Source organism: Rhincodon typus, chromosome 2, assembly GCF_021869965.1.
Source record: "Rhincodon typus isolate 14 chromosome 2, sRhiTyp1.1, whole genome shotgun sequence".
Lineage (NCBI taxonomy): Eukaryota > Metazoa > Chordata > Chondrichthyes > Orectolobiformes > Rhincodontidae > Rhincodon > Rhincodon typus.
The window spans coordinates 112,728,762-112,746,883 of NC_063333.1; the positions used below are offsets into that span (position 1 = coordinate 112,728,762).

General features: G+C 39.7%; 1 protein-coding gene across 1 annotated transcript in view; it reads right to left on the reverse strand.

Moving 5' to 3' along the window:
* tmem170b (transmembrane protein 170B) overlaps positions 1-18,122 on the reverse strand; it is a 52,053-nt gene that overhangs the window by 21,842 nt on the left and 12,089 nt on the right. The window contains exon 2 of the mRNA XM_020514424.2: positions 9,318-9,488. Within this exon, the coding sequence (XP_020370013.1) occupies positions 9,318-9,488 (171 nt within the window). The remainder of the gene's footprint in view (positions 1-9,317; positions 9,489-18,122) is intronic.

Here is an 18,122-nt window from a genome sequence, read left to right on the forward strand (position 1 = left end):
TATTTGGCAGATGAAGAATACTGAGCCAATTATGCTGACAATACATAGACAGGTAGGAAAACACGCATGGAGGAGGGCAGAGAAAGTACAAAAGAAAAGAAATGTACATAAGCTAATATGTGTATCAGCAAGAAAATTGCATTACATTTTGGGAAAATAGCAAATAGTCTACTTTAGCTGAAAGACTAGAAAAGCAGAATAGTATATAAATGGAGAGACAGAGACTTACGGATCCTGCATACAAAGGGATGTGTGCGTCCTTCTACATGAAAGAAGTTTTAGTATGCAGACATAGGGAAGGTAGGTAACCAAACCTCTTGCCTTTATTGCAAGAGGTTTGAGGGAGAGAAGTCTTGCCACAACAATTCATTGGTGAAAGCACACCTAATATATTGCATACAATTTTGCTTTCCTTATTTAAAAAAGAAGGAAATAGTTGGAAGCAGTTCTGATAAAGGTTCATCACATCAATTCCTGGGATGAGGAAGTTAGCTGATGAGGAAAGATGGGTCAAAAAAACAGGGGTGATTTTAATCAAAACATTTGGTTCTATGGATTTTTAGAAAGGTAGATCCATTGGCAATTTGACAGGAATCATATTCTGCTTGCAACATCATATCTACCAATTAAATGTGCAAGGTAAGGGGTTTATCTATGCTGCGAGTGTAGATATTGAGCTTTCACAACTTCTAGGCTGACATCAGCATCGCCAAAAATCTGGCGAGTGATTCAACAATAAATCCTCTATGTTTTAATCTCCGTCAAAAACAATGGTCTATACCGAAAAGTTTTACTGCCCTGCAAGTGAAATTTTTTAAGGACTATTGTCTGAACACCACATTGTGAATTAATGTAGCATACAAAAATCTGCCATAGGATGCAAGACATTCAACCCACTGCAGTGATGTGACTCACTGTCTGAATGCACTTAGACCGGTGGTTACCACTTGCAGCTTTACATGATCATAATAAATAGTAGATACTGAGGGGAAGGTTCCCTTCCAAACAAAAAAAAAATCCAAGAACTAGGGGTGATAGTTTAAAAATAAGTGGTCTCCTTTTAAAGTGGAGGAAGGAGGAATTTCTTCACTCAGTGGGTCATGCACTTGTGAAATTCTGCACTCTGAAAAAGCAATGATGTTGGGTCATTTATCATATATCAATTAAACAGATTTTGCAGCTACAGAGAATGAACAGTTATATGGAAAATGCTGGAAAAACACAGCTAGGATGCATTCTTGCAGTTATACAGGACCTTGGTGAGGCCACACCTATAATATTGTGTGCAGTTTTGGTCTCCTTTTCTAAGGGTGCTCTTGCTCTCAAGGGAGTGCAGCGAAGGTTTACCAGGCTGATTCTAGGGATGGCAGGACTGACATACGAGGAGAAATTGACTAGGTTAGGATGGTTTTCGCTGGACTTCAGACGAATGAGGGTGGGATCTCAGATGTATAAAATATTTACATTCTATAAGCCAACTTTGATGAACTGATCAACTTGATATGAATAATAAAAGAATAAGTAAACAAGAATTTATTACATCATGTGTACTACAGATCTATATATATAGTGAAGAACTGACTTACACAATACAATACAGAAAAAGGCCCTTTGGCCCACCAAACCTGCGTCAATTCCTAATCCTTACTTAGATACCGCACATGGACAATAAGTAGAGGGTCTATCTCTCTGTTCACCTCACGTGCATCTACCAAGATATGCCTGCTTCCACCACCTTCAATAGCAGCGCATTTCAGGCATCCAACAGCTTGTGTGAAAATTTACTCCGCACCTCTCCCCTGGAAACTGCACTCTTGCAGTTAACCTTCCCACCCTGGGAAAAAAAAACCTCTGACTATCCACCCTATCTATGCCTCTCAGTTTTGTAGACATCTATCAGGTTGAGCCTCAGTCTCAAATCTTTCCAGTGAAAACAATCCCATTTTATCCAACCTCTCCTCGTAACTAAAGCCCTTCAGGCCAGGCAACATCCTGCTAAACCTTCTCTGCACTCTCTCCAAAGCATCCATGTACTTCCAGTGGCATGGTGAACATGCATGCAAAATTATAAATGTGGCCTAACTAAATTTTTGTATGGGCTGTACAGATTTCTTAATTGAATAGGATTCATGAAATTTCGTGAGAAAATTTTACCTACAATAAAATCAGAGAGGTAACTAACAGTACACAGCATTTCAACTTGTTTGGGGGTGGCATTTAAAAACATCCATTAAATGAATCATAATTTTGTAATTCTACAAAGGATTTTACAATTGAAGCGGATTCAAGAAATGTAACAATAGACAATCCCTCAAGGTTTAAGGAAGTTAAAAACAAGTTACAAAAATAACTTTTAATTACATCAAAATGTGAAATACCAATGAAAATCTTAATTCAAGCCAATTAAAATGTTAATTCAGGTTTTTAGCTATAACCATAAGGCAGCAGGTAAGACACCTGGTTCAAGTTACTGCATGAATAGGGCTATCCTTAAATGAATTGAAAGTCACTGGTTTTAAAAAAAATAGAAAAAACTTCAAGATATGAGGGGTGTGTGCAGTGGGACCTGGGTGTCCTCGTACACCAGTCGCTGAAAGTAAGCTTGCGGGTGCAGCAGACGGTAAAGAAGGTAAATGGTATGATGGCTTTCATTGTGAGGTTTTGAGTACAGCAGCAGGGATGCATTCTTGCAGTTATACAGGGCCTTGGTGAGGCCACACCTAAAATACTGTGTGCAGTTTTGGTCTCCTTTTCTGAGGAAGGATGGTCTTGTTCCCAAGGGAATGCAGCTTTACCAGGCTGATTCCAGGGATGGCAGGACTGACATAAGAGGAGAAATTGACTAGGTTAGGATGGTTTTCGCTGGACTTCAGACTAATGAGGGTGGGATCTCAGACATATAAAATTCTAACAGGACTAGACAGAGTAGATGCAGAGGGCATGTTTCCAATTGTGGGTGTGTCAAGAACCATGGGATCACAGTTGGAGGATTTGGGGTAAACCATTTAGGATAGAGGTGAGGAGACATTTCTTCACCCAAAGAATGGTGAGCCTGTGGAATTCATTCATTACCAGAAGCAGCTGATGCCAAAACATTGAATGTATTCAAAAGGCAGCTAGATGCAGCACTTGGGGCAAGTGGGATCAAAAGGATACAGGGAGAAAGCAGGATTAGGATATTGAATTGGACAATCAGCCATGATCATGATGAATGATGGAGCAGGCTCAAAGGGCCAAATGGCCTCCTCCTACCTTTATGTTTCTATGGAAGATCACATGCTGTCCATGGCTGTAGTCAAGTTGCATTTATAACGATACAGGTTTACTGGCTTTCTTTTCTGCCTTAATCTCTCTTCAACACAGTAATGCACACCCCACTTTGACCTCAAAATTTCATGGGAATATGTCTGACCATTTTTTGTTTCACCTCCCCGAGCATAGACACCACACCCCTTCCTCACATCAGTCAGGGGCTAACTATTGGCTCTGGTCCTTCTCCAGTTCCGGCTCCTTTTCGTGTTGGTTTCCCTCATCCATTCACTTAACTCTCAACTTTTGTCTCTTGCCTTTACAGGAGCTGTGGAATCCATACAGCATTATAGCATGTAGGGAGGCCACTCAAGCCCCTCAAACTTGTACCAGTTCTTTTGAAGAGAAGTTTAAAAATCAATCCTATCATCTCTCTGCATCCCCACAAAGGCTCTCCCTCTTTTTTCCCCCCAAGTATTACTTTAATTTCATGTTGAACACCAAATTAAATCATCAACACAATATCAGGAAGTGTGCGCATTCCAAAACCTAACTGTGAAAGTTTCTCCTTGTGGTACCTTTGGTTCATTTATCAATTTAAATGAACCTATATCTGAACCCTTGGATTATCAATCCTTAAGCCACTTGTATTTACTAAGAATATAGCGCTAAAGGAGCAAGATCAGGCTAATAAGGTCAGAGTGTCTTCTCAGCCCCATTTTCCTATTTGTCCCCCTTATTTAATCCTTCATTTTATTTTCATATCTCCATCAAATTCCCTCAGGCTCCTTGCGTCTCTGATTCACTGTAATCCCCAATTCCTAGAGCCATTCTAGTAAATGTCTCTGAACTCTCTACAAAGTCTTCACGTCCTTCTCGTGTCCAGAATTTGAATCTATAGGCACAGTGGTGTTGATCTGTTTCAATACAGGCGCAAGGCAACTTCTTGGTTTTTTTGTACTCTACCTCTCATTATAAAAACTCATCAAAAGCGCAGGTTCCATGATGCACTTTACAATCATGACTAAGTCAAACAATTACATGCAACTTGATCTATCATATTACGTGGCCAACTCCACTTCTCTGAACCTTGCTTTATGAAATATCTGAACAGCAACATCCAAAAACTTTAAGTGCTATAAACAAAAATCCCAAGCACAAGAATGAATTTCTGGAATTCACAGCTAATTAGCAGCAACGTGCTATTCATACTCTAAAATAAAGGGCTTTATTAAACAAAAAAAGTTACACTGTAATAAATATTTTCTCATGTTAAATTAAAGTTAATCTTATTTACAAATTTCCAGCAGCAAGCATTTAATAAAAGTACTAGAGAGAAACTGAAAATCTGTAAATACAACCAGAAAAATCAACGAAATACTCAGTAGTCAGGCAGTATCTGTACAGCGATAGTGAGAGCAAAACAGAATTAATGCATCAAGACCACAATCTAGCTAGATCTGACAAGGGGTCACTGATCTCTATTTCTCTCAGCACAGATGCCATTAGATGTGTTAAGGATTTCCAACATTTCCCATTTATATTACAGTAAATATTATAGTGTAGCTTTTGCAGCTGCCTTCTTCTTTCCCCTCTACCCTCAGGTGCCTTCCTCTTCCCCCTTCTCTCCATAATTGCTGCTGTTGAGATAGTGAGCCTATGTGCATAAGAAACTGTCTATAATTGGAGCATCCTCTTGGATAGATATTTCTCCCCTTGGGTGTTGTGGGCAAATTCACCCTCTGCTCCCTCATATTTTAATGCGGCATGGCACTTGCACACAACGCATAGGGCATGAGATGGCTACTTGAGAAGGGGTCTGGGGCTCCCTGATGCCCCCAGTGATTAGCATTGTTAGTACTATCCTCTCCCAGCCACTGCCCTCACCTTCAATGGCCAAAATCACCTTTACCTCTATGCCATTTTCCTGGTATGGGTTCTCATCTCTGATGCCTCAAGTTCTAGGAAAGCAAGCTTGAATAAAGCTAGACAAGTGCTTTAGCTGTTCACCACTGGATCTGATATGTGAAATCAGTTCACCTTTCTACGACAATCCTGGAATGTAAAAGGTAACCTTGGATTCTGTCTTCTATTGAAATTCCTCTTCTAAGCAGGACTGCAGAGATCATGGAGTATTTATTTCTAAGATTATCAGTGGCTACTTCTCTTCCTTCCCCCGAACCAACCAGGCCAAACTTCCTCTAAAGCTATCCCATGCACTTGCCTTGAATTTGTAACTCTCCCTGGATTCCTTCCATTTTTCTGTGTGCTCTCTGAACTCATCTTGTTCATGAGACCCACCTCCTACTTTTCACTGCCAACTGTTACAATAGGAAGGTTTAAAATATGGTGATGTTTTGGATACCATCAGTAACTGTAAGGTGAAATTAAGGGAGTCATGACATGCTCTAGAGCCTACCAGACAGTAAGCCTGGCTAGTTTGATGTTTGAAATCAAAGGACAGCTTAGATTGTTTATTGGGAAGGTGATGCAAGGTATTTACGGTTGAAATCAATGGCAGCAGTCCGAGAGTTTGCAAACTCTTTGCAGTCTCATTCATAACACGTTTCTGGATTTAAACTAGCTTCTGTTTAATCAATACATTTTAAAATACTCACTTAAAAATCTCTCTACAGGCTTGCCCTTCACACCTATGTAATCTCTTTTAGCCAACAGTGCTGATATATCCATATTTCTCTAATTCTGGCCTCTTCAATATTGAAGAAATTTTAAAATTGGTTGACCATTCTTTGTGCTTTTGGTTCACCATTGTTTGTGCTTTTGGTTCCAACTGTGTTCCAAGCTCTGCAATTCCCTAAGCCCCTGGAGGTTCTTTTATTTATCTTCCTCCTTTTAATCACTCTTATCAAATTTGTTTTTAAGCTGTGATCTAAGAGCTGTGAGCTGAAGATGACCTTTGGACTATGGGCAACAGCTTGTGTTTAAAAAAAAAATTATTTGTTCGGCCAGGCCTGGAAGTTAATTGCAGGTTGGCTCTTGATCAAAACATTCTACAGAATCTTTGATACCAGGACAAGCATCAGGCTTAAAAAGTTGACAGATGTTGGCCGTTAAATGAGGTCAGCGCCTGGGAACTGGTTCTTGCTGGTCTGGAAGAGATCTTATGCTCCAAAAGATAATGAACGTTGAATGGTAACTGGGACCTTGTGGGGAGAGTCAGTCTGACAAGGACAGGCCAGAGTTTTGAACTGGATTTTAGATTGCATTTTCTGTCAGGAGTTTGGCTGTCAAATGTGACATTCCTTTAGCAGCAACAACATACTTGCCCAGTGTGCACCAGTGACCAAGCTGAACTTCGTCCTTTTGGTACTCAGAGAGGAAGCTACTGGAACCAACCTTATGACTTTTTTAGAACAATAATTATTAAAATTTTCATAATGGCTGCTGTAGAGTTTCAAAGATAAAGTCAACAAGTTCAATTGCTTAATGGTTAGAAACTATAGATGTTTCATTGCTGAAATTCAAGAAACTTGAAAAAGTTATGTAAACAATTATTCACTTCAGTTGATTTTTTTTGTGAAGAATCTAATGGAGGCAACCCCTACTTGGAAAGAAACTCACATTACTTCCTAAAATTTAATGGAGAAACGTGGCCAACATGATTCTCAAAACATCATGACTCCAACTTTACATTTAATTCAAGATGATGTGTGCAAAACAATACTAATTAGCATGATCATTTTTGATATTCTCCAACCCAGTGGCACTAACATCATTGTACAACCCAAACAACTTCTGTGCTAAATTATTTAATAAAATTTGAGTCAGCACAATCTGAACAGTCCAGGTGGAAGAATGCTAAGTGGGGACTCCACTGCTATTCCACTTGCACTCCTATTAAGTCTGTAGTTGGGATGGGCTTGGACAGCCTTCCCACCTAAATAGCAATTGAAACATTCAAGTGGATATAATTAATGCCTACTTAAAGGACTCATCATCACTTATTAACTTACCAGCAGGCAGGGGACAAGCAGCACCCAGTATGCCTCTTTGAGGGGCATGGCATCAGGACAATTAGGAGGTTAGCATGGGTGATGAAAGCCAAACCCTGCATTTTCTGCTGACCTCTTGCACCTCCAATCTACATTCCGATGCAGATCTCACCAGTTACCGCTGCACTGAGACCCAGCAACGTTTCTACATCTCAAGTGAGTTATATAATGGCAGCAGCCACCACCTCCCTAGTGGCATTGCCATTCAATAGGCTAGGATGGTCCAGCAGCTCTTAGCAGGCAGGACCTCCACCCTCAGGCTCATTAAATTTGCCGGGATGGCCCATTACTAGCCTGTCAAATGCCCCAGTGGACCAAGACAAAGCAGGTTGTCCCTAAAAAACACAAAGCAGCAATGCAGGGCTCCTAATGGATCTTTATACTTGAGAAACCTCCATCCTGAACCATTCTCTTAAAACCAAAGCATCAGGAAAGCAGTAATGTATTTCTGGAAATAATTAAATGCACACCCAATTTAGTTTCAAACAATCCCCACATTGAATAACATACTTTAAAAGTTCCAGAATAAATACATGTAACAATTATCTGGAATCTCAGTTTGAGCTAAGTTCTCCCCATTGTTCAATACTGTTTCAGAACAGGACTTCAAGATTGGATGCACCCAGTATAATCCAAATTAGGGAAAAGGTATGGCAACAGAATACAGAAATATTAATAGTATAAAATAAGTATGGACTGCACAATGAATGCATACATTCTAAGGCATTATGTGCACATTTCCCTCCTATCTCTTGTTGCCCTGGCAAACTGATGATGAGGAAACCCTGCCTGACTTGTGCTTCTCCTTTGCTGATTCATCCTGTATGAACTTAGTGGGGAACAGGTTTAGATAACAATTGCACAATGTTGCCTGGTCAGATAAATCTGAAAATGAGAATGCAAGAGGTTTGCTATTGAAAATACAAAATAATATACAAATTAACATGAACATAAATTTAAAAACTAACGTGCCTGCCAAGGTTCCGTGGTAGACATAAATATGGACCAAAAAAAAAAAGACCTGTATTAATAGCACTTGAATTGAACAAATAAACTCAACAAGTTACTCAAAAGAAAGATTCCCCTTCACCAAGGGAAAAAAAAAACTTATTTGTTATATTGGACTCAAAACATGAGCTCTGTTTTTCTCTTCACAGGATGTTATCAGACCAGCTGAGGTTCACCAGCTCCATGTTTTTTTTCAAATTACTGTGGATGCTGAAGATCAGGGTTTTTTCCCCACTTTTATAGTTCTCATTGGGCCGATGGCAAACTGAGCTTTGATCAAAGAGCTATAACTGGGTCTTGATAGCATCGAGGAAAAATTACCCTTGAAAAACCAGTCTAGCAGCCCCCCAAAAATTGGTATGTTGCTGCGTTCTTAAACGGATTAATTTTGAAAGATTTAACTGTCTAAAAACAAAAAATCTAGTACATTTCATGTATTATATTTCAGCTTCTACCTTATTCCTTTTATTTCCCACAGTAAAATTTTCACAGTAGTGATTTAATTAGTGCTTTTCATTATGCCTCAAAGATCACTAGATCAACTAGCAGGCTTTCTTCAGGCTCAGCAATCGCCGTCACTTTGCCAACTGCTGCAAATCACCAGTTATAATGGCAAACATTTCGTGATCTTATAAATTCAAGTTATAATTAGTCTCATGATACACATCTCTTATTCTGTTCCCACAACCATAATTCACTGTTCAATAATAGGAAAAAAAAGTGATTAATAATTCCTGAAATGACCACACTTATTCTTGAAAAGATTTAGATGGTAAGAAGACTCAAGACTTTCAGAAAGCTTTGTGTCCCTGTTCTGTGAACAGAATACTGCATTTTGCACTGTGCAAACACCAATCACAGCACCATATTTAGAAAATTTGGGGCTCTCATTTACTTTTTTTTTTAAAGAAAGAAAATAAAGCACAACAAAATGCAATTTTTAGATCATTTTGTTGCCAGAAATTAAAGCAAAGGCACAGAATTTAACTGTACCCAGCATATGCTGACCTCACAAGATGGCACATATGTAATGGCACAAGTACTTACTGGTGATCATTCCTCCAGTTATGGATGCCAGGAATCCCACGACAATGGCTATCACTGATATTACTCTCCCTTGCTTGTGCCTTTGGAGCATCACAAACATTAGCAGTCCCACCGCACCATGCAGAAAGAGAGAGGAGAAGAGAGCCCAGAGGAAAACCCAGTACCACATTTCTGTGGGGGAAAAGAAAGCAATAATTAGGATGGATAAAACAAACCAAACTTTATATTGCTGACATTCATGAAAAGACAAGGCACATAAGCTTATTAAGGTTCTACAACTCATTTGGTAAATAGAGCAAAACTCCTTGAAAGGAGTAAAGTAAGCTCCCAGGAATTGGCTGCAATAGGGTTAAGGATTTCTCCTACACACAATCTGCCCACCTAAAGTTTTGTTTCTACAATACCTACTGGATGTTCTTACTGTCTGCAGCAATTATCTCTATTAGCTAATTTTAGAGATCAAACTCAAAATGAACAGTTGGCAAATTTCATGATAGATAGAAATCACTCAGGTTATTCATAGATGAATGTTTAAAAAGAAAGTGATCATTTCGATTTTGCATAACACTGAAATGTAACAATAACTAGACTGCAATTTTAAAAACCATGCATCAGAAGATTTTCTATTACGTTCCAATATTAAACAAATATTTACGAGGACAGGATTGTTACACGATATAACACACCATAGTGCATTAGCCCACACATGAGGTTGAATGGTATCTCAAAGACCACTATGCGAAATGGTAGAGTGGCAATGGTCTAGTGGTATTATTTAGGGGCAGCACAGTGGCTCAGTGGTTAGCACTGCTGCCTCACAGCTCCAGGGACCCAGGTTCAATTCCACCCTTGGGCAACTGTTTACATGGAGTTTGTATATACTCCCTGTGTCTGCGTGGGTTTCCTCCAGGTGCTCTGGTTTCCTCCCACAGTCCAAAAATGTGCAGGGTAAGTGGATTGGCCATGCTAAATTGCCCATAGTGCCCAGGGATGTTTAGGTTAGGTGGGTTAGACATGGGAAATCAGGGGTAGGGGAATGAGTCTGGATGGGATGCTCTGCGGAGGGGCAGTGTGGACTTGTTGGGCCGAATAGCCTGTTTCCACATTAGAGGGATTCTATGAATTCTATGACCACCAGATCCACATGAAAAAAAAAACAAAACAGTCTTGCCCATTACTGCTAGATAACAGACATGCATTTTCAATTCCTGATGTGAACAAAAGAAAGAAAGTTCAGATGTCATTGCAAACTGTTTGCCCATTACATGGTTAAAGAAAATATTACTGGTTTGACCTTAACTAATTTTCCAATCAGTTGCTTTTGAAGCAATTTGGGAAAAAGCCATAGTTATAACCAGAGGAAAGGCAAGAACATAAAAACTTAGAGCAGGAGTAGGCAATTTAGCCTTTCAAGCTTGTGCTGCAATTTAATATGATCATGCTGATCTCAGATACAGCCAACAGTGATCATGAGGAGTAGATCTCAGGCTTTGGGGTTAATGGTGGGGGTGGACAGAGGAAGACCAAAGTTGTTAATTATATGGCTGTGTTAGTTATTTGCCAACTCCAAAATATTCATTTATTTGTGGTTTAGGGTCACACAGTGCTGTTATTCATTCTCATTTCCTCGAAGGAAGCAAATGTTAAAAATCTCTTGAAACATTTTGTAAATATTCTTATATTTACATCAACCTGAGAACTTCATTCTGTTTCTCTCCTGCTGAATGTTTCCAATACTTCCTTTTTACTTACTTACTTTCAGCAGGTCTGTTTTACACCTATCACATAATAAAAAAAAACTTTAAAAAAAACACATTTTGTAGCCTAAGAAGTCAACTTAATACTTGTCAACTTAATATTTGTGAATTTCACAAATGATAAGGCACTAGCACTGATACTTGTTGTTTGCCACTGCACATCAGCCTCCACATTCTTTCTCAGTCTTCTACCACCATCCTCCCTCTCTCCTGCCACTAAGCAGATTTTGGATCCACCTTGACAAGTTTCCCTGGATCCGTTGAGCTTCTACCTTCTTTATTGGTTTTGTGCATGGGACCTTTTTGTCAAAGGCCTTGCTGAAATCCATACAAACTACATCAACTCCCCTACCCTCCTCCAAACACTTGGTCATCACCTCAAAACTCCAAGCAGGAGATATGCAGGAAGGTTCTCCAACTACTGGGAATAGAATCCAAAAGGTTGTCAGAAGAGGCAGGAATTTGGACAAGAGCTGGATGTTATCACAGACCTAAGGGATCAGACCCCAGTTTGGGGTTAAAACTTGGTTGATGTGGACACGAGAACTGGAAACCATTCTAACATAGGGAGTGCTGGGGAAGAGGAAACCTATTTCATTGTCTGGAGCTGCATTTCTTACTCCTCCTAGAGCCCTTAGTAGATCTCATTGTGGAAACTAAAGTTCCACTTTTCTAAAAATAATTTATTCATGCAAGTGAATGTTGTTGGCAAAATGGGCATTTATTGCCTATCTCAACTTGCCTGCAAGAAGTTAAAGGTAAGTCACCTTCTTGAAATGCTGCTCTGTGTGGTGTAGATATGCTCACAGTACTGGTTGACCCAGCAACAGTGAAAAACCATTACCTAAACCCACATCATGATAGTGTGCAACATAGCAAGAAACTTTCGCGCAGTGTTCCCATGCATCTACTACTCTTGATCTGATTGATGGTAGATATTGTAGGTTTGGAAGGTGCAGAAGAAGGTATGGTAGATTTTTGTATCTCCTGCAAGTTGTACTGCAAAGTGCAGCCACAGTGTGTCTGTGATGAAGGGAGTGAAATGTCAAAGGTGGCAGATGGAGCGCCAATCAAGCGACTTGCTTGATGGTGTCAAGCATCTGGAGTGCTCTCAGCGTTGCACTCATCCAAGCAAATGAAGAACATCCCATCATATTTTTGCACTTGCACCTTGTAGGTGGACACACTTTTGGGAGAGTCTGGAACAGAGAAGTTCATGCAGAATTCCTAGTTTTATTTAACTATTGTAGTAAATATTGACCAGGGAATTGCACACCAGTGTAACTATCATTAGTGGTCAGGAAACTATTGGAGAAAAAAAGAGTGAGGGAGGAACTTAAATCAACATTTAGACAGGCAAGGTTTGATCAGAGATGGTCAGCATGGCTTTATCAGTGACAGGTCACATCTAACAAATCTAGTAGAATTTTTTGAGGTGATGACCAAGTGTTTGGAGGAGGGTAGGGGAGTTGATGTAGTTTGTATGGATTTCAGCAAGGCCTTTGACAAAAAGGTCCCATGCACAAAACCAATAAAGAAGGTAGAAGCTCAACGGATCCAGGGAAACTTGTCAAGGTGGATCCAAAATCTGCTTAGTGGCAGGAGACTGAGAAAGAATGTGGAGGCTGATGTGCAGTGGCAAACAACAGGTATCAGTGCTAGTGCCTTATCATTTGTGAAATTCACAAATGATGTAGATGAGAATATCAGGGGGATGATAAGTCTGTGGATTACTAAAACTGGCCAGGTGACTGACAGTGAAAAGGAAGGTGTTAGGTTACAGGGGAGGACAAACAGATTGATCTGATGGGCAAATCAGTGGCAGATGGAGGTGAACCTGATAAATGTAAGGTGATGCACTTCGGCAGAGAGAGGAAAACAATAGAGTACTCAATGAATATAAAGACTCTAGGAAGCTCAGAGGGATCTTGAGGTGCTTGTCCATGGATTCCTGAAGGTGACAGGACTCACTAGCAGAGTAATTAAGGCAGCTTGCAGGATGCTTGCCTTCAGTCATGGCACAGGTTAGAAGAGCAGGAAAGTCGTGTCGGAACAGTACACAAAAACTTTGGTTAGGGTACAGTTGGAATGCAGGGTGCAGTTCTTGTCACCACACTACAGAAGGAACGTGATTGCACTGGAGGGGACGCAAAGGAGACTCACCAGGAAAATGCCCGGAATGGAGGATTTTAGGTATGAGCAGAGAATAGATAAGTTTGGATTGTTTTCTTTGGAGCACGGAAAGTTGAGGGGAGACCTGACTGAGCTGTACAAAAGATTAAGAGGGGCTGGGCAAGGTGAATAGAAAGCTGCTGCTCTCCTCAGTCAAAGGATCAATAACAAGCATAATTTTAAAAGTGAAAGGCAGGAGGTTGAATGAGGATTTTTTTTTCCCCCCCACCCAGAAGTTGGGGTTTGTCTGGAATGCATTGACTGGATTGAGGCAGGAAACCTCAACTTCTTAAAAAAAAACGATAATTGGCTAAGCACTTGAAGTGTCATAACATTCCTGCACTAGGTCCATAGCCTTGAAAGTGGAACTACTGTAGGTAATAGTATTCTTTTCAGGGTACAGACTTGATGGGCCAAAGGGGCTCTTCTCAACTGTATGATTCTATGATTTATACAGTTGAAGTTACATTTCTGGTCAGTGCTGATTCCCAGGACGTTGATGCTAGAGGGAATCAGCAAAGATAATGCTTTTGAATGCTAGGGGGAAGTGATCAAGCCATTAGAAACAAGAACAGACCATGCAGCCAATCTAGCCTGCTCCTGCATCAAATTATCAGCCTTAACTCCACTTCTCTTTTCCCTTAATTCCCTGCAAAGCTAAAAATCTCTCAACTTTAATAATATTCAAATAGTGGAGCATCCACAAGCCTGTGTGGTAGAGAATTCCAAAGATTCACAACCCTTTGGAGTGAAAAATTTCTCTTCAACTCAGAACTAAACAATTCTTCCCTATCCCAAGATTGCGTTCTTCCTGTTCTAGATTCCCCGGACAGGAGAACCGACCACTGTGTCTAAACAGTCAAACCCCTTCAGAATCTGGAATGTTTCAATGATATCACCTCACACATTCTTCTAAACCCCAGAAAAATACATTCATTCGGCTCACTCCACCTGTTTTGGATAATGATCCCCCAGGATGAGTGCAATCTCATGAACCTTTATGAACTGCCTCCAATGCAAATAGTTCCTTTCCTAAATAGGAGACAAAACTTCCAGGAAGTATCCCATGTGTGATCTCTTCAAAAATGTACAATTGTAGGAAGGAATAAAGAAGTCTGTGATCCAAATCCTCTGCAATAAAAGGCCAACATGTCATTTTCCCCCGCTAATTGCTTACTCCACCCACGTGTTAACCTTGTATTTTTTGGAGTACATCCAAGTGTCTCTAAACACCAACACATCCAAGTGTCATGCTTTTAAAATGTTCTGTTTTATTCTATCCAGAAAGTGAATAACCTCACTTCTACACATTTTCCAAATTGCCCAATCATTTCAGCTCTCCGTATTAATCTATAGGTCCTGTCCTCCTTCTAGTTTGCATTCCCATTTAGCTTCATATTGCCTACAAATCTACATACCTTACTGTCTTTTCACCCAAGTTATTAAATAGTCATAAAAAGCCAAAGTGCGCACCCTGATTTTGTTGCAATCTACCAACCTAGAAAAGCCAATTTAAATCGCTTTGTGTTTCTCATCCATTGAACACAATCTTCTATCCCTAGTAATATATTAACCTCAACTCTATGACTGCTTATCTTATTTATTAACCTTCTGTGCGTGGCTGCACAAAATTCAAATACACTACATCTACTAGTCCCACTTTTACCTATCCTACTAATCATATCTTCAAAAAGGTATGCTGTCTGATTATAACAAAACACTTGAAAAGTCATTCTAAATCTTCCTTAATAACAGAATCCTACAATTTCTGGACAATGGTTGTCAGGTTAATCACCCCATGACTCCCCATATTCTCTCTTCCTCTCTACAGGGACTGTGACAGAATCTAAGAAATTTTTGGAACATTGGCCCTCCTCTTTTAGAATCTTTGGCTGGGAATTTGTCAGATTGTAGTCCCTTGAGTTTTGCCAGTACTTCTTTTTCTGCTGAGATTAAATTACCTTAGTTTCCCCACTCTTTTTAGTCCCCTAGGTTGCCCTTTATTTCTGATATGCAACTGTGCTTTCTATGGTGAAGGCAGACAGAAGTACTTGTTCAATATCTGCCATTTGCAGATTTGCTGTGATAGGAGAAATTATCTCAGTCTCTTCTAGAGGTAAATACTTATATATTCCTTGTTATGTTCTTGTAAAAACTCTTACAATAAGTCTTTATATCCCTGATTTGAGGATTCACCTTACCTTTTCCCCTCAATTTCTTGGTAGGTCAAACACTGGTTTTGAAAATTCTCCCAATCCTCAGGCTGTCATTCTTGGCAACATTGCAAGACCCTTCGTCTATTACCATCTTTAATCTCCTTTGTAAGTAAGTTGAACACAGATGGATTTTTCCTCATTGAGTTTGATTTTTTTTTTAAAACAATACTGGAATGAATTTTCTGTTGAACACATTCAATTGTTTACTTAAGCATTAATTTACTCCAAGGCCCTTATCCCATATGGAAATTCTCCCTACCCATGAGCCAGGAAAGAGGAACATGTGGTGTTCGAGTCCCAGGGTGACCATACAGTCTTAATTTGAAAGAGAATAACAGCAAAATACTGCAAATGCTAGAAATCAAATACACACAATACTGGAGAAACTCAGTTAGGTCTGACAGCATCTGAGGAGAGAGAAACAGGGTTAATGTTCCAAGGCTGGTATGACTTCCTCAGAACTGAAAGTTGTTGGAAATTTTTTTTTTAAAATAAAAACGCACTTTTGACAGAGGCAGAGGAGAGCAAAGGGCAGATAGTGTATAGGCCCTGTGCAAAAGAGAAAGGGCTTATTAATGGTGGTGAAAGATAAAGAGAGAGCAGAATAGATGCAAATTTAAAGATGTGACAGCAAGACAATAGGTTCTTTCTACTAAGACAAGACAAGACAAACAAGAAATTGCCTTGGCCAGGATGGGGGTGGGAGAGTGCAAATAAAATGGAGGATGTACATAAAATGGTCAGTTTCTGAAGTTAAGCAATTCAATATTGAGCCCTCAAGTCATAAAGTGCCTAATTAGAATATACAGTGTTGCTCCTCAAGCTTGCATTGTGCTTCGTTGAAACATTGCTACCATTTCTGTACTAGGCCTGCTGCATGAGAGTGAGGTACTTTACTGAAATAGCAAGCAACTGGGAGATCAGGGTCATTCCTACAAACACAGCAAAAGGTGTTCTGCTGAGCAGCAAGCCTGTGTAATTTCAAGGATTTGACTTCTCAAGTCTCAACTGGACTAACTCAAAAATATTGCAATTGTTATAATTATCAAAACACTCGCCAACTCCATACGAACTAAGAACAGGAGTAGCTCTTTGGCCCCATGAGCCTGCTGTGCCATTCCATAGGATCATGGCTAATCCAACACTGCTCATGTCCACTTTGCCGTCCTTTCCGCAGAAACCTCAATTCCCCTAATCAAAGTTATATCTAAACCTTCAATATACACAAGGCCTCTGCTGCACGCCCCCCCCAGCCCCCAACCAAGAGCTCTCTGTGGCAAACCGGTCCACTACCACTTTTACAGAGATAACTAGAGCACCACTTTAGACTCGAGACAAAATCTTAGCTTAAATCCCTTACTAAATTCACTTTATTTCTGAATGTTAATGAAGGCATTGCAGAGAAAAGCAAGGCCATGACAGCACAGGAAGCTCAGCTGTAGTGATGGGAAAGAAAATGGGAAAGCAGCAGAGATTCAGAAGTCATCATCTCTGCAACCACAGGCATAAATTGTAAGATGCTATGCTACTTTTTAGATTCAAGGTCAAGGATGTTGCTAAAAGGCTGCAGAGAACATGAAGGGGAGGGTGACAGCCAGAGGTCATGGTCAAGGTCAATATTAGATCACAGGTAGGAAAACAGCAAGGTCATATTAGGTAGATTTTAAGAGACCTCAGAAATGATCAAGAAGCACAAACTCAAAGTTGTGATCTTTATATATAAACTGCCAGAACCACAAGATACTGTATCATATACCCCAAGTAATATTTGAATGACAATCTCTCAAATGCGTGAGCATGTTTTTACTGCTACAAAATCAGCGAAAAAAAAGTGTCAAAAGGAGTACAAAAATTAAGTTAAAGCCCTGGCTAATTGATGCAAGTCAGCTACAATTCTTGGGGATAAAAATAAAGCATATACATAACTGATGGACACACCCAAACTGGACTAATGCCACAATACCAACTGGGCATTGTTTAAACAAGATAGGGTGGGACAGAATTTCATTGCCTGAATAAAAGGCAGATTAATAAAACAGGATTAGAAAATTACCAAAAATTCACCATCATAAAATGCATCATATCATGCAGACAGCAAAAGTAAACAACCACACGGAATTGTTAACAGATAGAGCAGAACAAATGCCATTTGATCTGTTTCTGCCATTCATGCATGAAAAAGGTAGAGTACAGACATCACTGGAACCTAAATTTTAAAAAAAAAGAGAAATATTCAAGCAGAATGCCCTGGGAGAGAGAAATGAAGTTAACAATTCAGGTCATTGGAAGGGGGAAGAACTTCAAATACAAATTGCTTTAGCCAAGTGAAATGAGGGGAGGGAAATTTAAAGAGAATAAAAAAGGGAATGTTAGGGATAGGGAAGATAAGAATAGGAAATGTCTGGAGGAGGTACCAATGGAATGATGATGAACAGTAACCAACCAAAAAGTAAAACACAAGCAAGACCAAAATAAGCAAAGTAAACAAAGTAGGACAAAGGGATTATGGTCTGTAATTGATTAACTCAAACGTCAGTCTTGAAGGCTATAAAGTACCTAATTGAAGATGAAACTCTTCCCTTTGAGCTGTTGAGCTTCACTAGTAAACTGCAGTCAGCTGAGGGCAAAGAGATCAGCAGAAGAGAAAAATGGCAACCAGA